Raw genomic sequence first — 19,167 nt, 5'->3', positions numbered from 1 at the left:
AATTTGGGGAAATTGTTATTGCTATTTAGTCTTCTATTGAACATATCTGTATGATTTTGTTTCAATACGTTCTTAGTTATTTGTTCCCCAGAGAGTACTGAGATCGGGAACCCAAACCTCCTTGTTGTCCCCGGGCCAAAGGAAGCCCGTTTGAAATCTACGAGGGATAGGGCCTTCTCCGTAATGGCCCCTTCCTGGTGGAACCAGCTGCCGGAAGAGGTAAGGGCCCTGCGGGATCTTGCTCAATTCCGCAGGGCCTCTAAGACAGCCCTCTTCCGGCAGGCTTACAACTAACCGGCACTGAAATTTGAAATCGAGTGTAGTTTTATAAGATTGCTGTATGTTTTAATATTTTAATTATGTAAATTGTCTGAATTGTTTAAATTTTAATCATGTAAACTGTATGAAATGTTTAAACTTTTATATTCTTATGTTAGATTTTATATGCTGTAAACCGCCCTGAGCCACCTGGTGGGAAGGGCGGGATACAAATTACAAATAAATAAATAAATAGATATTTGGTCACTATAACTTCGGTTGTGCTGTCTTTATTCTACAAGTGACCCCTCTCCCTTTACCACCATCTGGAGGTTGGCAGCCCAAGGAAAGGTTGCCTGAACTCCCACTATAAAGAAAATACTTAAACACTTATCTTCTACTGCCTCCCTGACTGGAATCATACTCCTGTATGGCTGAAAACTGAATTAAGCAGCAGCAGCAAAAACAACAACTGGGAACTCCCAGCGTCTGGTCTGGTCTCATTCTTCAGTCATAAAGATGGAAGAGCAATGGACTGGAAAAAAAATGCACAGGAGGCTGGTAGCACCTTAAAGATGCACACAATTTATTTCAGCATAAGCTTTCATAAGTCAGAGCTCACTTCCTCAGAGGACTGGAAAACAGTGGCTTGCTGAATTACGGTGTCACAAAATCACTTTGAAGCTGCCATAAAAAATGCTGCTAGAAGTCTCAGATAAGACAATCACTTACCATGCCTGCGCTGGGGTTCTTCATTGATGAACAAGCATGAACCAGCACTATGCTTCTCAGGGCCCAAACTAGATGTTAGGGCATCCACAGCTCTGCCCCATGCCACCCTATCCCCTGCTGGTGGCCAGAGGGGAACCTGGGCAATCCTATCCATAGATGCGATGCAATTTTAGAGAAGAAGAAGAAATGCAGATTTATACCCTGCCCTTCTCTTTGAATCAGCGACTCAGAGCGGCTTACAATCTCCTTTATCTTCTCCCCCCACAACAGACACCCTGTGAGGTGGGTGGGGCTGAGAAGGCTCTCACAGCAGCTGCCCTTTCAAGGACAACCTCTGCCAGAGCTTGTTGGAGCAAGAATCTACATAAACCCAGTCTGACAGCTACAGTATGACAGCTGGTGATCTAGCTGCCAGGCTAGGTCACAGTGACCTGATCAGCAGACCGGCTTGAGCCGGCAGAAGCCAAGTGATGCAATCTGCTGAGTCAGCACGGCCAGGATTGGCTGCTTGGACTATATATGATCTGTGTGTGCATCACACAGGTCTCTCCCTGTGAGATGGTGGTTAGGCGAAGCACTTTGTCCGTGGAGGTGATATTGTATAGACTGCACAAGAGAGCACTTGTCGTGTATATATGTTAATACACCTTTTGGCACTAGTTGCACGTGTCTGCCCGATTTTCTTTCCTGAAGCCCTGTGTCGGGCAAGTCATCTCCCTCACTCTGCTACTCCCGCTCCGACAGGGTTATGGGCCCAGGGCGGCTCCGCTGCGCGGAGGAGAGAGTTGAGAGTTGAGCTGACTGTGAGTTTGGAAAGAGCCGGAGGCGAGGAACGCCGGTGAAGGACACAGAAGCACCACCGTTCTCTGTTTGAGAGCCAGAGGGACGTCGGCAGCCAGCTGTGAGGAGGAGTCGGCACGATGGCTCAGCAACAGCTTGGAGTAGCCGTTGAGAAGCTCACCTCAGCCAACTACGCGGTGTGGAGCCTGAGAATGCAACACTACCTCAAGCGTGAAGGGCAATGGCTGTTCGTGAGTAACCCCCCTGCTGACTTATCTCCTGCCGAGACTGTGTTATCGGATAAGGCACTGGCCAACATAGTGCTATCTATAGGAGATGACCAGCTGGTTTATGTGCGAGGGAAGGACACTCCCAAGGCTGCCTGGGACGCGTTGAGTGCGGTGCATGTTAGTACCACTGCTGGTTCCCTCATGGCCTTGACAAGGAGGATGTTCCGCACCGTTATGCCGGCTGGAGGGTGTGTGAAAGATCACATCAAACGGCTAACGGACTGTTTCGTTGAGCTGGAGGCAAGAGGCAAGACTGTAGCTCCAGACGACAGAGTGTACATTTTGCTGTCGTCGTTGCCACCTGAGTACACTCCCCTGATAACTTCTCTGGAGACGGTGGACGTAGCGACCCTGACCATGGAATACGTCTGTGCCCACCTGCTTGACTTCCAAGAGAGAATTGCGGCCGTGAGCTGTCCGGGGGTGTCGGCCGGGCAGCGTGCTGTTATCGGTGTGTCCGGGAAGACAGCCAAGAATGAGCCAGCTTTTGCTGCTGGCAGGCGTCCGAAGGTGGAGGAAGTGGAGCCGACTGCGTTTGCAGTCCGTCGCTGCTATGGATGCGGGTCGTCGCAGCACCTGCTCCGAGCTTGCCCTGAGAGGGAGAAGAGGCGGGGGCGTGTGCGGCGAGAGCGGAGGACCGCCAGCCCGTGTGAGGAAGCAACCCGGCTGGTCACGTCTGCAGTAGAGAGCACAGGGTCTGCTTGGATTTTAGACTCCGGGGCAACGAGCCATCTCTGCTGCGAGAAGGAGTTGTTGAAAAACATTGACAGTCCTGAGCATAAGTATGTGAGATTGGCTGATGGGACCACTGCCAATTCTGTTTGCTCAGGCAATGTGGAATTTCCTGCACTGAAATGTATGTTGCAAAATGTGTTGTATGTACCCTCACTGCAGTCTAACCTGTTGAGTGTTAGCACACTGTTTGACCAGGGATACCAGGTGAGATTTGAGAAAACCTGCTGCAAAATCCTGGGAGGTGGGGGAAAGTTGCTTGTGACAGGAAAGAGGGAAGGTAAACTGTATGTGGTCCAGAGTGATTGTGCCCAGGTGGCTCAGGTGTCGAATGAGCCTGTGCACAATAATTGTATGCATTTGCTCCATAGGAGACTTGGGCACTGCGGATTTAGGGCGTTAAAGAAAACCCTGGAGCTTGTGCCTAGTTTGAAAGTAAATCCTTGCAAATGTTACTTGGATTGCCAGGTCTGCAAGAAGACCAAAAGCAAGGCGTGTGCTGTTGCTAAAGAAAGCTCAAGGGAAAGCACACGAGCCCTGGAACTAGTCCATTTAGACGTTATTGGCCCATTGCCAAAGAGTCTGTCGGGGAGGAGATACTGCTTGGTGGCCACCGACGACCACACGAGGTACGCGTGGGTTTTCACCATGGTGCATAAGTCTGAGGTGTATAAGACATTCACCAAGTGGGTCAAAGCAGTGGAGAGACAATTAGGGGTTAATCTCCTGGCTGTACAAACCGACAGAGGGGGGGAATTCTTATCTAACCAGATGAAACGTTGGCTGGAGAACAAGGGCATCGCCCACCGTCTGACGAACCCGGCAACGCCCCGAGAAAATGGGCATGGGGCTGTATTGCAGAATGTGATGTATTGCATGTTAGAGGATGCACAACTGCCAATGACCTATTGGGCAGAAACCATACATGCAGCTGTTTTTTTGCAAAATAGGGTTTGGTGTAATACTGTGAAAAATGTGCCTTACAGGTTACTGTTGAACAAGACCCCAGATTTGAGTTCTTTAAAAGTCTTTGGGTCACGGGCTCGGGTTGGCATCCACTCCACGAGTAGCGGGGAGGGGGATGTCCGGGCAGAGAGCCTAATTTTTCTGGGCTACAAGCCAAGGGCCAGGTGTTATCGTTTCTGCAATAGCAAAAGCAAGATAACACTTAGTAAGAGTGCCCAGTTCAATGAAGAAAGCAGCTGGCCAAGGTTGCACTCCTTGCAGAAACAATTTGTCCTGCTGCCAAGTAGCGATAACGATGTTGGAGCGCAGCCCAGAACTCCAGCCCAGGAGGTGGCACCCAGTGGGGCTGGAGAAGGTGAGCCGAATGCTGGCACAGAGCCCGACGAGCAGAGTCAGGAGGCAGAGCCTCAAATGCAGGAACTGGAGGTAAAGTGTGAGAGTCAGGAGGTTCAACACCCAATTACAGGGGCAGAGCAACCAGCCCAGGAGGTGGGAACAGAGCAACCCGAAGAAGACAAAGCTGGTCCAAGCACAGGGCCACGGGTGTCTGCCAGGTCCACCAAAGGCCAACGTCCCGCTAGGTACAAGTGTCCCTATGTCACTCTGACTGTCAATCCAGACCCACCCGGATTAGAGGAAATGTTAAAAGAAAAGGCTAAGAAATGGAAAGCCTGGGTGGCAGAGTGCGAGGCAAGGGAGAAGGAGGCTGAAGCCAAGCGTCTGAAAGAGCTGGCTGAACAGGAACACGATGATGTGTTTTACAATCATGATGAGTTCCTGAACGAATTCCGGAAAGGGTTCCGAGCTACGTAAATATGAACTGTAATGTTGCTGGTGGACATGTATGTAAACTGTGTAAAGTGTTTTGGTGCACTGGGTTTAAATAGATTAGGAGGTGTGTTGGAGCAAGAATCTACATAAACCCAGTCTGACAGCTACAGTATGACAGCTGGTGATCTAGCTGCCAGGCTAGGTCACAGTGACCTGATCAGCAGACCGGCTTGAGCCGGCAGAAGCCAAGTGATGCAATCTGCTGAGTCAGCACGGCCAGGATTGGCTGCTTGGACTATATATGATCTGTGTGTGCATCACACAGGTCTCTCCCTGTGAGATGGTGGTTAGGCGAAGCACTTTGTCCGTGGAGGTGATATTGTATAGACTGCACAAGAGAGCACTTGTCGTGTATATATGTTAATACACCTTTTGGCACTAGTTGCACGTGTCTGCCCGATTTTCTTTCCTGAAGCCCTGTGTCGGGCAAGTCATCTCCCTCACTCTGCTACTCCCGCTCCGACAGAGCTATGGCTAACCCAAGGCCATTCCAGCAAGTGGAGGAATGGGGAATCAAACCTAGTTCTCCCAGATAAGAGTTGATGCACTTAACCACTATACCAAAGAATTCAGCCATTTAAAAAGCCACTGATGGACCTCTGCTCCATATATTTATCCAAACCCATTTTGAAGCTGTCTATGCTTGTAGCCACCGCCACCTCCTATGGCAGTGAATTCCATGTGTTAACCACCCTTTGGGTAAAGAAGTACTTCCTTTTAGCCCATCTTCCCAAAATGGCCTTCAAGGGCTGTGATCACATACACTAAATAATGCACTTTCAATCCACTTTCAGAGCACTTTCCAACTGGATTTTACTGTGTGAACTGGCAAAATCCAGTTAGAAAGTGCATTGAAAGTGGATCAAAAGTGCATTATTTTGTGTGTGTGATCACAGCCCAAGAAAACTAGTTGCTGACTTTAGTTCTTCCAATGTGGTCAGGCTGAAAGTTCATCCAGAGGCTGTTGGAATCGACAGACTTTCTGGTATGGATAGTATTACTGCATTTGCAACTTTTATAATGAATGTAGTTTGGAGTGCTGGATCTTAGAATTATAGACGATGTCATCCTGAACAATAGAATTTCCTGAGGGTGGGTTCAGGAGTTATAAAACTTATTAAACCTTTATTGGCCTTATTGGAGCATGTACTAAGAAGCACTACAGGTTATGATTTAGAATCAGTTTAATTCCACGGAGCCTGGAACTGATATTCCCTGAGGCTGGTATTTCCTTATTAGTTTTAGAGATTTACTGCATTAATTCATCTGACTTATGCTCACTTGCTTGGATGATGTATTATGCTAACATGTAATTGTGACACTCTGGTTCTATTGATACACAGTAATGGTAAATTTCCAGTGTGATAGGGTTTTACCCATATTTTTTTACTTCCTTTAAATGTCGTATTGCATTTACAGGAGGAAAGCACTCAGGCCAAGCCAGTACAATATCTTACAATACAATGTTATGCAAAGTAACTGAGAACTAAGACTTCATTTCAATTAGACTTACTGCTAGTGTGTATTGGATTAGAACCATAATCAATAGGAGTGCCAAGTCCAGATTGGGAAATACCTGGGGATTTTGGCAACCCGAACTACCATTCAGAAAATTCAGAGTGGAATGAACTATTAGAAGAGAAGAAGAGATTGGATTTATAGTTCACCCTTCACTTGGGGTCTCAGAGTGGCTTACAATCTCCTTTCCCTTCCCCTCCCCACTCAGACACCCTTGAGGTAGGTGGGGCTGAGAGAGCTCTGACAGAAACTGCTCTTGAGCAGAACAGCTCTGATAGAGTGATGACTGATTCAAGATCACTCCAGCAGTCACATGTGGAGGAGTTAAGAATCACTACACCAAACTGGACTGCAAGAAGATCAAGTCAGTCAGTCCTAAGGGAAATCAACCCAGACTGTCCCCTGGAAAGTCAGATGCTGAAGCTGACGCTCAAATACTTTGGCCACCAAATGAGAAGGGAGCACTCACTGGAGAAGAGCCTGATGCTGGGAAAGACAGAAGGCAAAAGAAGAAGACGGCAAAAGATGAGATGGCTGGACAGTGTTACTGATATAACAAACACGAATTTGAGCAGACTTCAGAGGATGGTGGAAGGCGGGAGGGCCTGGTGTGACTTTGTCCATGGGATCACAAAGAATTGGACTCGACTGTGTGTCTGAACACCACCACCACCACCACCACCACCAAACTGGCCAGTTCACTTTGACTCGACAAAAAAGCAGTTCAAAACAAGTTCAACTCCACTGCAATCATTTCAGCGCTCCAGAAGCAAAACCAGTAGGACCTGGCAACCCTAGCTAGATTCAAGTCCAGCAAACCTTAGAGTCCAATACCCCCCTGTTATATTGTGGACAGTGAATCTGTTGACATGCCCTTATTATGTGGTATAGCTTTTTTAAACATGATCCCTTAAGGTAAAGCCTTTGCTTTGGTCTTGCTTTTCATTTCTTCTTTTGGTTGCCGGCTGTGGCTAGTTTTAGCCTACCGGAGTCCAGACGGGGCCTAGCTGATGTTCTAATAAAATGCTGTTCTGTTTTGTTACCGGGTGCTGTGGAGTTACTACACCCTCAAAATCTTGCTGGTATCTAAGGTGCTACTGGGCTCAAACTAGGCTGTTTTATGAGCAGATTGAATTCATTCCGCTCAACTTTTTTGCAGAAGAACTAGCCAGCGTCTCCCTTCTACGTGCCTTGTCACTGCAGGTTATATATCACCCTAAATATATTATCTACTAGCTCACATCAGTCTATTATTGGATCAGGCTATTATTGAGGAGAACAGATTTTTTTTTTTTTTGGTTCACATAGATTAATGTTTCTTGATATTTGCAATATCAGAGCAGGACCTCTGGCACAATGAAGATAACCGCCGTGGGAGATGAGCAATCTTCATTGTCTGCTTTATGAACTGATATCATCATGAAAGAGCCAATGTGGGAGGGGAAAGTAACCAAAATGAAAACAGATTTTACTCTGCAGGTGGATGAACTTTGAAGCGTCAAGTGTGAGTGAGGCTTGCAAAATGTATGTCACAATATATTGCTCTGCCTTTCGGATTTCTGCAGAATAGTTGCTCCTTCAGTGCCTGACCTTTGAAGAGCAAATTGATAATGTGAATAAATTTAGTTATGGCTCTTTTTTTATTACCTCTCCTTCCCCGCCCCCCCTCCCCAAGAACCATAAAGTCTTCAGTGACAGTCAATAGATTCTGCCTCTTCCATATACTGTCAGCTTCACAAATAGCTTGAAAAAGTGCTCAAAAACGGAATTCAGATTTCAGCTCTCCAGAAAATATTATTTTTTCCCCCTTTCTCACCAGAGGGGAGAAACAATAATATGTTTTGGTTTCATTGCAGCAGATGCATGGGGAGAAAAAAAGATTTAAGGTCATAATTCATCATCATACCTGAGGATATATACAAAAGCACGTTGTGTTCCTGTTTTCATGGTCCGTGTGGCAGCCAGCATTGTGAAAGGGAGAGAAGGCAAGCCAAAAGAGTGTCTGTAGCCCCCAGCAGAAACACACAGGAATGTAGTTCCAGCTGACTTGGCATCAAGAGGTGTGGCCTAATATGCAAATGAGTTCCTGCTGGTTTTTTTCTACAAAAATCTCCCTGACCCCCAGGGCTGTCAGGCCCAACTCAAGAAATATCTGGGGATTTTGGGGGTGGAGCCAAGAGCAAGGTTGTGACAAGAACAATCGAACTCTGAAGGGAGTTCTGGCCATCACATTTAATGGGTTAGGGTTAGGGTTAGTGAAGAAGAGGACTGCTGATTTACAGACACCCTGTGAGGTAGGTGGGGCTGAGAGGGCTCTTACAGCAGCTGCCCTTTCAAGGATAATTCCTGCAATAGCTATGGCTAACCAAGGCCATTCCAGCAGCTGCAAATGGAGGAGTGGGGAATCAAACCTGGTTCTCCCAGACAAGAGCCTGCACACTTAACCACAATACCAAAGTGCCCTCCCTCCATTTGGAAATAATGGAGGATAGGGGCACCTTCTTTGGGGGCTTATTATAGAATTGAACCCCCTGAAACTCAGGGGGGGGAGGGGTTGAGGAGAGGCTCCAGATGCTATGTTGAAAATTTGGTGCCTCTACTTCAAAAAACAGCCCCCCCTTCAGTCCCAGATATCCACAGATCAATTCTCCATTATACCCTTTCTGATAACTCTGAAGCGGGGAGATGGCTTCTAAACCAGGGGATCCCCTGTCCTCAACTGGGGATTGGCAACCCTAGTAGCCCCTTTTGCCTCCTTCCTTCTAGTAGTCTTTGCTACCACCACATGGATGTCTGTTTTTAGGGTTACCAACTCTGGGTTCTAGGGTTGCCAACCTCCATGTGGGGCCTAGAGATCTCTCAGAAGTACAAGTGATCTCCTGAGTACAGAGATCAGTCTCCTGAATAAAACATCTGCTTTGGAAGGTGAATTCTATGACATTATATTATGCTGAAGTCCCTTCTGTCCCCAAATCTCACCCTCTCCAGAGCTGACAGCCCTACTGGCTTGGGAAATTTCTGGAGATCTGGGTGTAAAGCATGGAGAGGGTGGGGTTTGGGGTGGGAGGAACTTCAGTGAGGTATAATGGCATAGAGTACACCCGCTAAAGCTGCCATTTTTTCCAAAGGAACTGATCTATACAATTTGGAGAAAAGTTGTAATTCTTGGAGATCTCCAAGCCCCACCTGGATGTTGGTATTTTGGGTCTGCCTGCCAGCACCTCCTTGGATGAGGAAGAGGAAGCCATAGGCTTCCCAACCCTCCCGCCCTGGCGGGGGACCCCAGAATTTACAGCCTCTTCCCCGGCTCTCCAAAAAAAGGAAGTGGGGCGAGGGGGGGAAACGGCACCAAGGAGCGTGGTGAGCCGCCCCATCTCGGAGGAGCAGCTAAGGTGAACTGGAGAAGGGGCGGCAGAAGCGCAGCGGCATTGCCCGCTCTGCCTCTGAGGTAAAATCAGAGAAGGGGAGGGTGGAGGCAGGCCAGGAGCGTGGCGAAGCCGCGAATCTGGGTCCTTCTCGGAGGAGCAGTTACGGTGAAGTGGAGAAGAAGCGGCAGCAGCGCAGCGGCAGCGCCCGCTCCGCCTCTGAGGTGAAATCAGAGAAGGGGAGGGTGGAGGGAAGGAAGACATTTAAAAAGATGTGCCGTCCCTTGAAATGTGATGGCCAAAACTCCCGTTGGGGTTCAGTGATGCTTGTCACACCCTTGCTCCTAGCTCCACCCCAGTGTCTCCTGGCTCCACCCCCAAAGTCCCCAGAGATTTCTTGGATTGGACTTGGCACCCCTAGGAAGCCAGCCCCAGACCTCAGATGCAGCAGAAAGGCCCACCAAACAAGGTGAAGAATCCATCAGGTATAGATGGGGAGTTTCAGGCTGAAGTCAGGGCACCATGTCCTCAGTCTCCCAGTCCAGGATCCGGAGCTGAATCAGAAGCCCAGCAGCAGTCTCAAGACCCCTTGGAATTCCAGAAAAGAAAGGCCCAGAGAGAGGTGCAGGAAAAGTGCCATTGTGGTTCGCAGTTGTAGCAACCCATCTAACATACTGTCTCTCACAGTGGCTAAAGTTGCCCTGGAGGGCCAACAGACAGAGGCTAGAAGCCAAAGCCTTTATTTGATCATGCTGCTACCCCATCTCTGTATTTGGAGGTTCCAGAAGCTGTTGATGGTAGGCTTCCTAATCCCCAGATCCCAGCGGGGGATCCCCCGGTTTTACAGGCTTCCCCCCCCGACCCCAGCCAGCTGGCCGGCAAGGGGAAGCCCCACCCTTACAGCCACCATGTACCTCTAGACCACTTGCAGGTTTAGAAACCTGCAAACAGTATCCAGCTAACCCTTCCTCTGTTCTAACACAAAGCGATTCTATTTATTGCAACCTTGGCCTTTCTAAGGTCAGTTTTTTGGCCTTCTTGCTAGCAGACAAGTTTTTCAGCAAAGCCTTCTTGACTTCAGCTATCCTCCTTAGTGATCTGGCTTGTAATTATTTCAGCTTTCTCCTCACTTTTTGCTTCTACAGTTTAGATATCTTACATCCTCTCAGATCTTGACCCATTGATGAGGGAGGTACTAAATTTAACGGATTTTTTAGAAGAGCTCAAAAACTTTTGATGTGAAACCATTCAATAACCCCCTCCCAGAAACTGTTTTAAATAGGGTTGCCAGCTCTGTGTTGGAAAATTCCAAATGGCCAAATAAAGGGAGGATTTTTTGGGTTTTGCAGGCAGGAGCTTGGGACCAGGGATCACCAGTAGGTTGTTATCTGCAGAGCATAAAGTTCTCCAGTGAAGATACCAGAGGAAATATGGAACTCCCATTGTCTTGTCTGGATAGCACAGAGGAGCTGGATGTTCTAGGAACTGGAAGCATTGCCCCCAATGTGCCGGTGTCTCCCAGAAGTGACATAGGCATGTCAGAGGCAATGCTATCTTTTTTTGGAGAAAACTCTGTGGTAAAACTGCCCCCAAACCATAGAGTTTTGCTCCAAAACCAGAGTGTCTCCCTGAATGTGCCCACATCACTTCTGGGTGATGTAGGCATGTTGCATGATGCAACTTTGGAGGGGGGTTTCCTCCCACTGGCCACTTGGCTGGCAGTGGGCAGGAGCCCATAAAACCAGGGGATTCCCTGCCCCCAACTGGGGAATGGCATGCCTAGAAAATGGTGCAGGGAGGGGGAAGCCTTAACCTCCCCATTCCTAATGCTGTCTGGGGTTCCCAATCTCCATGTGAGGCCTGGCGTTCTCCCAGAATTACAAGCGAGCTTCACATTACAGAGATGAGTTCCCTTGGAGGAAATGACAGCTTTGGAGATAGATTTCTTTCTTCACCCCTCTCTCAGAACTTCCTCCCCTTCAACAGGCTTTGTCTCCAAATCTCCAGGAATTTCCCAAGAAGGAGTTGGCAGTCCTACTGCCATAGTCTTGATTCTAAATACGCCAAGAACAAGCAGCACAACTTTACTTGGACAACCCTTATTAAAAGCCTGCCCTATAGGCCCTGTGGAATTGCATAAGGTCCCACAGAGTCCTGGTGGTATTTGGCAGAGTTCCACCAGCTCGGGGCCAGGACCAAAGAGGCCCTGGCCCTAGTTGAGGACAGCTGGACATCTTTAGGGCCAGGGATCGCTAATAGGTTGTTCTGCAGAGCATAAAGCTCCCCTGTGGAGATACCAGAGGAAATATGGAACTCCCATCATCTTGTCTGGATGGTTCAGAAGAGCTCTATTGGGCCCTTGGAGGATCTGACCCGCATCCATCTGCTAGTTTATACCTAGTTACATTTACTTTGGTGAGCTGCAGGTTATGAAGGTTCACCCAACATGATGCTCTTTGTATATGGACCTTACTGATAGCTGTTTTCTGTTGTTTATCAACAGGTTACAGAACTGAATCATGTGAAGAATATATCTCGGTTGCCAAAGAGCACAAGAAAGCATGCTGTAGGGATATATTTTAATGATGACACATCGAGAACATTTGCGTGTGAATCAGGTGGGTTTAGCAGCACAACCTGCCCAAAGGAAAAAAACTTTCCTTGCAATTGCTATAAATATTATAAACCTAGTGTATCAACAGACAGATCATTCTCTCACTCTCTTTCCTTTGGCCTGTTTATCAAGAGCTGGAAGCGGATGAATGGTGCAAGGTCTTGCAGATGGAGTGTCTCGGGACTCAGATGAATGATATTAGCCTTGGAGAACCTGACCTTTTAGCTTCCGGAGTAGAGAGAGAACAAAGTGGTACGTGAATATGTTTTATTGCTCACCTACAAATAGAAACGTTTAGAGTGTCTCCGCTGTGGGCTCATGGAATCCAGAAATACACTTGTGCTGTGTGCCAGGACAGAGTGTGAAATTCCTGCCTGGGATCGTGCTTGGGGCTGTTCAGTCTCTGTACAACCTGGACTGCACTAACTATGGTTTTTCACCTCCCCTGATTTAGTTAAGGAGGCTTGCAAAACTGAAACCAACATTTTTTTTTAAAAAAAAAACCCTAAACAATAAGTCAACAGGGCCTTTGAGAGGCAAGGCTATCCTACCAAGACTGCCAGTCATTTCTAGACTAATATTCTCCATAGCAGCTTAGCCATTCAAAAGTAGTGGTTCTTCGGTGCTTTCCTCGCCTTAACTCACCCTTCCTCCTGTAGGTAGGGTTGCCAAGTCCAATTAAAGAAAAATCTGGGGACTGTGGGGGTGGAGCCAGGAGACTTTGGGGGTGGAGCCAGGAACAAGGGTATGACGAGCATAATTGAACTCCAAGGGAGTTCTGGCCATCACATTTAAAGGGACAGCACACCTTTTAAAATGCCTTTCTTCGATAGGAAATAATGAAGGATAGGGGCGCCATCTTTTGGGGCTCATAGAATTGGACCCTCTGGTCCAATTGTTTTGAAACTTGGGGGGTATTTTGGGGAGAGGCACTAGATGCTATACTAAAAATTTGATGCCTCTACCTCAAATAATAGACCCCCCCAGAGCCCCCAATACCCACGGATGAATTCCCTATTATTCCCTATGGGAATCGTTCTCCATAGGGAATAATAGAGTGCCCAGTAGACATTTCCCTCCCCCCCACACTTTCTAAAGGGGGGAGGGCCTCCAAACCAGGGAATCCCTTGCCCCCTCCCTCTCTCACACACACAAATACTTACCAGATCTTCTTCCGGAGAACTCTTGCTGTAAAAACGAAAGCAAAAGAAAGGGAGGGGCCGTTCTCCCAAGCCCTTCCTGCTTCCTGCCCAGCCTTAAAGGGGCATGCATTTTACAAACGGCTCAGGAGCTCTATAATAACATGAAGCCTTCAGGTATGTTCTCCCCCCACTCAACCCCCCACCCCCCGCTTCCCAATTTTTGAAGAGCGGGAGATGAGGCTGCGAACCCAGGGGTTTCCCACCAGAGCGGGAGGTTTGGGAAGCCTGCTACAACTACATGATGCCTACACACATGTTCTTCTCCCCTCCCCCGCTTCCGGATTTTTGGAGAGCGGGGGAGGAGGCTGCAAATTTGGGGGTCCCCCGCCAGGGCAGGGGGGTTGGGAAGCCTACCTATAGGGTTCCAGGTCTATGCTGGAAAATAACTGGAGACTTTGAGGGTGGATCTGGGAGAGGGCAGGGTTTGGGGAGGGAGGGGTCTCAGCATGGTACAATGCCATAGAGTCCATCCTTCAAGCAGCCATTTTCTACAGAGGAGCTGATCTCTGCCAGCTGGAGATCAGTTGTAAAAGTGGGAGAACTCCAGGTCCCACCTGGAAGATGGCAACCCTACTTACTGCCTCAGATAACTGATTTTTGGGGCAGCCACTGAAAATGTCCTGTTTCTTCATGAAATCAACTGCAGTCTTCAAATTAGAATAATATTAACCTGCTAGGGTTGCCAGCCTTCATGAACATAACATATGAACATATGAAGCTGCCTTATGCTGAATCAGACCCCTAGTCCATCAAAGTCAGTTTTGTCTACTCAGACTGGCAGCGGCTCTCCAGGGTCTCAAGCTGAGGTTTTTCACACCTATTTGCCTGGACCCTTTTTTGGAGATGCCAGGGATTGAACCTGGGACCTTCTGCTTACCAAGCAGATGCTCTACCATTGAGCCACCATCCCTCCCTCCTCCCTCCTTCGGGTGGGGCCTGGAGATCTCCCACTTTTACAGCTGGCAGAGATAAGCAACCCTGGAGAACATGGCTGCTTTGAAAGGTGGACTTTATGGCACTGTTCCATGCTGAGGCCCCTCCTCAAGCCCCACCCTCTCCCAGATCCACCCCCAAAGTCTCCAAGTATTTTCCAACATAGACCTGGCAACCCTAACCTGGACTTATACAATATTTTAACATGGCTAACATGGAAGGACTTCCTGTTGTCATGTGATCATGTGGAGATATTTTAGTGAATTGGTCTTGTATTTATCTACTTCCATCTTTATCTGCTGGAATGAACAGATTATGTCCAACATATCCAGATTCACCCATTTTGTGAGGTTTTGCCAAGTTCAATCATGAGGCTCTTTAGGTTGGTTCAAAAAAACCCTTTTAATGATGAGGCTTGAAGCAAACATTAATGAAATGCATCACCAGATTGAGTCTCACCAGAATGAAGTGGATTGGCAGACCCTTAGTACTTACAGTGTATAACTTAATGGCTCTCCTTTTCCCTGTGCCCACCAAAAGTGTTTTAATTAATATGAGGTTCTTTCCCAGGCCTCAGTGTTACATCCCATCAAGGTCACATTCCACACACCCTTCCCATTACATTGGTTCCTATCAGAGTTACCCAGGGAGACTAGAGTTGTCTTCCCGTTCTCCTCTTCCACCTGCAGGTACGGAACATCCCACCATACACAAAATACTAAGTAGCTACAAAATCAATGGGGTTAGTATTCATGGCTACAAACACAGTATGGAGTTAGTACATCATATTATTAATAAGCAAACATGGATCATTAATAAGCAAAGATGATAATACCAACAAAGCAATGCCATCTCCAGATATACAGTAACTGTCAGGGACCTGTTCCTGACATTTAATTCATCCTCTGGTATGCCAGGGATTAAGAGCTTGAGCAACCAAGGCACCTGCAGAGTGGATAGATCCAAATGATCCTTGCAATTGAATGAAAGCCAAAATTTCATGTCACATTCAATTGGAAGTGCCAGTGGAAATGCCTCCTGCCTAATTAATATTGTCTTTTCTCTAGTATCCATGACAACTGGCCAGTGTCTTACAGGAGAATTGGTGTGATGCAGATGCTAGTACATTAAAAAGAAATTGATAGACTTAGAGTTCAAATCCTACCACAGCCATGAAGGAAAAGGAAAGGTCCCCTGTGCAAGCACCAGTCGTTTCCGACTCTGGGTGACGTTGCTCTCACAACTTTTCACGGTAGACTTTTTATGGGGTGGTTTTGCCATTGCCTTCCCCAATCATCTACACTTCCCCCCCCCCCCAGCAAGCTGGGTACTCATTTTACCGACTTCAGAAGGATGGAAGGCTGAGTCAACCTCAAGCTGGCTACCTGAACCCAGCTTCTGCTGGAATTGAACTCAGGTTGTTGAGCAGAGCTTAGGACTGCAGTACTGCAGCTTTAAAACTCTGCGCCACGGGGCTCTTAAGCCATGAAGCCATGAGTTCAAATCCCACCATAGCCATGAAGGATGACTTAAGGATGTCCACCAGCATACAACTTAACCTGCATCATAAAGTTATTGCAAAGATAAAACGGAGGAGGGAAGAAACAGGAGTTCCTTAGGGGAAGGCTGGGATAAAAATGTGACCAAGAATGACACTTCATTATGCATTTTCCTGCCTCATGCCACCGACTGCTGCAGACTGGAGATGAGTCAATACACAGTTTGATGATGCCAGGATACAGATAGATTGTCCATTTGGAACACAAGGGAAGAGTAAATGCTCTGTTGATATTTAGAGGAAGCCAAACTTAAGCGTTCAGGCTTAAATGATGCAAAATGGAAGGGGGAGAGAGTGTTTTCCACACCAGTAGTCTGAGCTTAGCCTTCGTTTTTCATGCTTGAATTGATACCCACAAGGGTTCAAACAACTAGATTTTAATGAATGGGGGAAAGTATCGCCAGTGTGGTTCCTGAGGAATGCTATTCAAACAATCAGTGGTCCATAGTCACTCTACCCTTTGCACTCCCTGCAAACAATCGCTCACAGCAATTGACAAGTGCAGAATGTTCTTGGACAGATGCCCTATCCAATTAGAAACACTTTTTCACAAATGATCTTCCTCTTTGCATGTATGGCCCAGAAAAATGTGCATGTTTTTGAAGTGATCTTCTTGAGTGCGGCAATGACAGATGTGTGGGGTTGCCAACATCCAGGTGGGGCCTGAAGATCTCCCAGAATTACAACTGATCTCTATGCTACAGAAATATGTTTGCCTGGAGAAAATGGCATCTTTGGAGAGTTTGGGGTCCCTCCTCTCCCCAAACTCTGCACTTTTCAGGCTCCACTCCCAAATCTCCAGGGATTTTCCGGCCTGAAATTGGCAGCCCTACAGACATGGAAAGTGAGGGCTAGAAATCTGATGTAGCTTTGGTCTTCAGTTGATTAAACTGCTCTTTTAAAAACTTTTGATTTCCTGATCTAGGATCTAATCACAGAAAATTCCAGTTGGCGCTGTTTGTAAAACCAAGTTGCAAATGAAAATATCACAAATTTTATTGTTAACACTTTTTAAACTGATATAGTTCTGCCGTTATATTAACGCCAAATCCAGAATTCTTCAAAAGCCAGAAAAGCTATTTTTCCTTTAAAAAGTGATACTAGGAAAAATATAATTTTCTCTGTAGTAGATTTATGAGCTCCCCAAAATATATATTAGCTATGGGCAGCCTGCATAAAGTTTTAATGTTTGTGTGCAGGGCTTTTTTTGAACAGGAATGCACAGGAACATAGTTCCAGTTGGCTTGGTGTCAGGGGTTTGGCCTAATATGTAAATGAGTTCCTGCTGAGAAAAAGCCAAGCACGAAACAATGGTGACATCAAGGGGTGTGGCCTAATATGCAAATGAGCTCCTACTGGGCTTTTTCTATTAAAAAGCCCTGTTCTCATGTATAGATTTACCTACATGTACACTGAGGATGAGGTGCAACTACTCCCCACTCTGACGCTGAGCTTCTAGAGAACTTGGAGAGGGAGCTGAAGTTGAACTCCGAAGAATGATGCATCTAGCATAGGGTTGCCAGATCCAGGTTGGGAAGCTCCCGGAGCTTAGGGGAGGGAGCCTGGGGAAGACAGGGACCTCAGTAGGGCACAATGCCACACAGTTTACCCTCCAAAGCATCCATTTTCTCCAGGGGAACTGATCTCAGTATTCTGGAGATGAGCTGTAATTCCCGGAGATCCCCAGGCCCCACCTGGAGGCTGGCATCCCTAGCACCTTGTGCTAAGTTTTTGAACAAGGCACACTGAATAGGCAAAAACATGGGCAAAATAAGGACAGAAAGATAAGTGATTTATCTCAGAGATGGTATGAAAAATAGGGCTGTCCTCGGTAAATGGATAATGTATTTCCCTTGATATAAATTTCCTTGAAAATCATAAATCAGGATATTAGGAGGATATTAGGGGGAGGATTAGACTTCAAATTTATTTATGGTGTGCTAGTTTTCTCTTAGTATTCTAGAGTTGCTGATACTTACTGGATTGGGAAATTTCTGAAGTTTTGGGATTTGAGCCTGCGGAGAGACCTCCACAAGGTGTAATACCATAGAGCCCACCCTGCAAAGCCACCATTTCCTCCAGGGGAACTGTCCTCTGTCGAGCTGTTGTAGTTCTAGAAGATCTCCAGGCCCCACCTGGAAGTTGGCAACCATGATTATATAACAAGGCACCATTCAAAATATAAGCTCCCATTGTATAGCATTGTAGTGTAGTGTAGTCCAGATTTCTAGTACCTTACTCTGCCTACTTCCTTTTGTACAATGTACTCTTGTTGGTCTTCAAGGCACTCCCGGACTCAGATCTCTAAGTTGTAGAATATTGTCTATCCTCATAGATCTGTGTTGAGAATCTGAGATAAAAACTACCCAGGACAATAGAAAATGCCATAGTAGTGATGACTGATAATATTGAGCTTTTGTGCTATGTCTGCAATCTTTTAATTCTGCAAGGATTTTAGTCTAAATCTTTTGTTTTTCTCCCAGAGAGATTCAATGTGTATTTGATGCCATCCCCTAATTTAGATGTGCATGGGGAATGTACCTTGCAGATAACGTTTGAGAATATCTGTCTTTGGGACGTCCAGAATCCCAGAGTAAAGCTCGTCTCTTGGCCTTTAAGTGCCCTCCGACGATACGGACGGGACTCAACTTGGTTCACCTTTGAAGCTGGAAGGTAAGTAGATGCTTCCGTAGCAGTCCTCTTCAGATTTTTGAGACCTGGGAATTTGTATCCCTGTGTATTAGGATCCTTTCGGTGGTCGGGGGTGGGATGGGTGAAGGTGGATGCCTTGTTCACTATACTATGACTGAAATGTACCACTGAAAGGTTTTCTTGCCACTGTTCAAGTTCCTGAATCATATCTATGGGTTATGTGCTAGAACAGCATGTTTTGACCAGTTTCAAACTGCACAATAAATGACCACAGGGCATTTTTTTTGTAGCAGGAACTCCTTTGCATATTAGGCTACACCCCTCTGATGTAGCCAGTCCTTCAAGAGCCTACTAAGTAGGCCCTGTACCAAGAGCCCTATAAGCTCTTGGAGGATTAGCTACATCAGCGGGGTGTAGCTCAATATGCAAAGGAGTTCCTGCTACAAAAAAGGCCTTGAATGGCCACCTTAAAAAAAAATCCAGCATGGTAGTGCTTGAATTGGCATAGCACAAGGATGTTCCTGGTAGAAGTGAGGGGGGGGGGTGTTCAAGGATTTCTGGTTGGTCTTCTGCAAGTTCTATAGATCTCAGCAGTTGTACTCTGATACTAGCTTGCTGCTGGCCCTGAAAAAGGAATAGGGTTGTACGGGGGAATATCTGGAGATATTGGGGATGGAGCCTGAAGAGGGCAGGGTTTGGGAAGGGCAGAGACCTCAGCAATTGGGCGCTTTCACAC

General features: G+C 46.9%; 1 protein-coding gene across 2 annotated transcripts in view; it reads left to right on the top strand.

The window, feature by feature from the left end:
• The window catches only part of DOK5 (docking protein 5), a 118,867-nt gene that overhangs the window by 84,209 nt on the left and 15,491 nt on the right, over positions 1 to 19,167 (top strand). Inside the window, exons 3-5 of one of the 2 annotated variants that reach the window (XM_060230770.1) lie at positions 11,976 to 12,090; positions 12,219 to 12,338; positions 18,263 to 18,452. In XM_060230770.1, coding sequence (XP_060086753.1) covers positions 11,976 to 12,090; positions 12,219 to 12,338; positions 18,263 to 18,452 — 425 coding nt within the window. The remainder of the gene's footprint in view (positions 1 to 11,975; positions 12,091 to 12,218; positions 12,339 to 18,262; positions 18,453 to 19,167) is intronic. The other variant, XM_060230771.1, reaches the window with a different exon arrangement.

This window comes from Heteronotia binoei, chromosome 2 (genome assembly GCF_032191835.1).
Source record: "Heteronotia binoei isolate CCM8104 ecotype False Entrance Well chromosome 2, APGP_CSIRO_Hbin_v1, whole genome shotgun sequence".
Classification (NCBI taxonomy): domain Eukaryota; kingdom Metazoa; phylum Chordata; class Lepidosauria; order Squamata; family Gekkonidae; genus Heteronotia; species Heteronotia binoei.
Note: the sequence above shows the minus strand (reverse complement) of the source record. Positions and strands in the feature narration are given on the sequence as shown.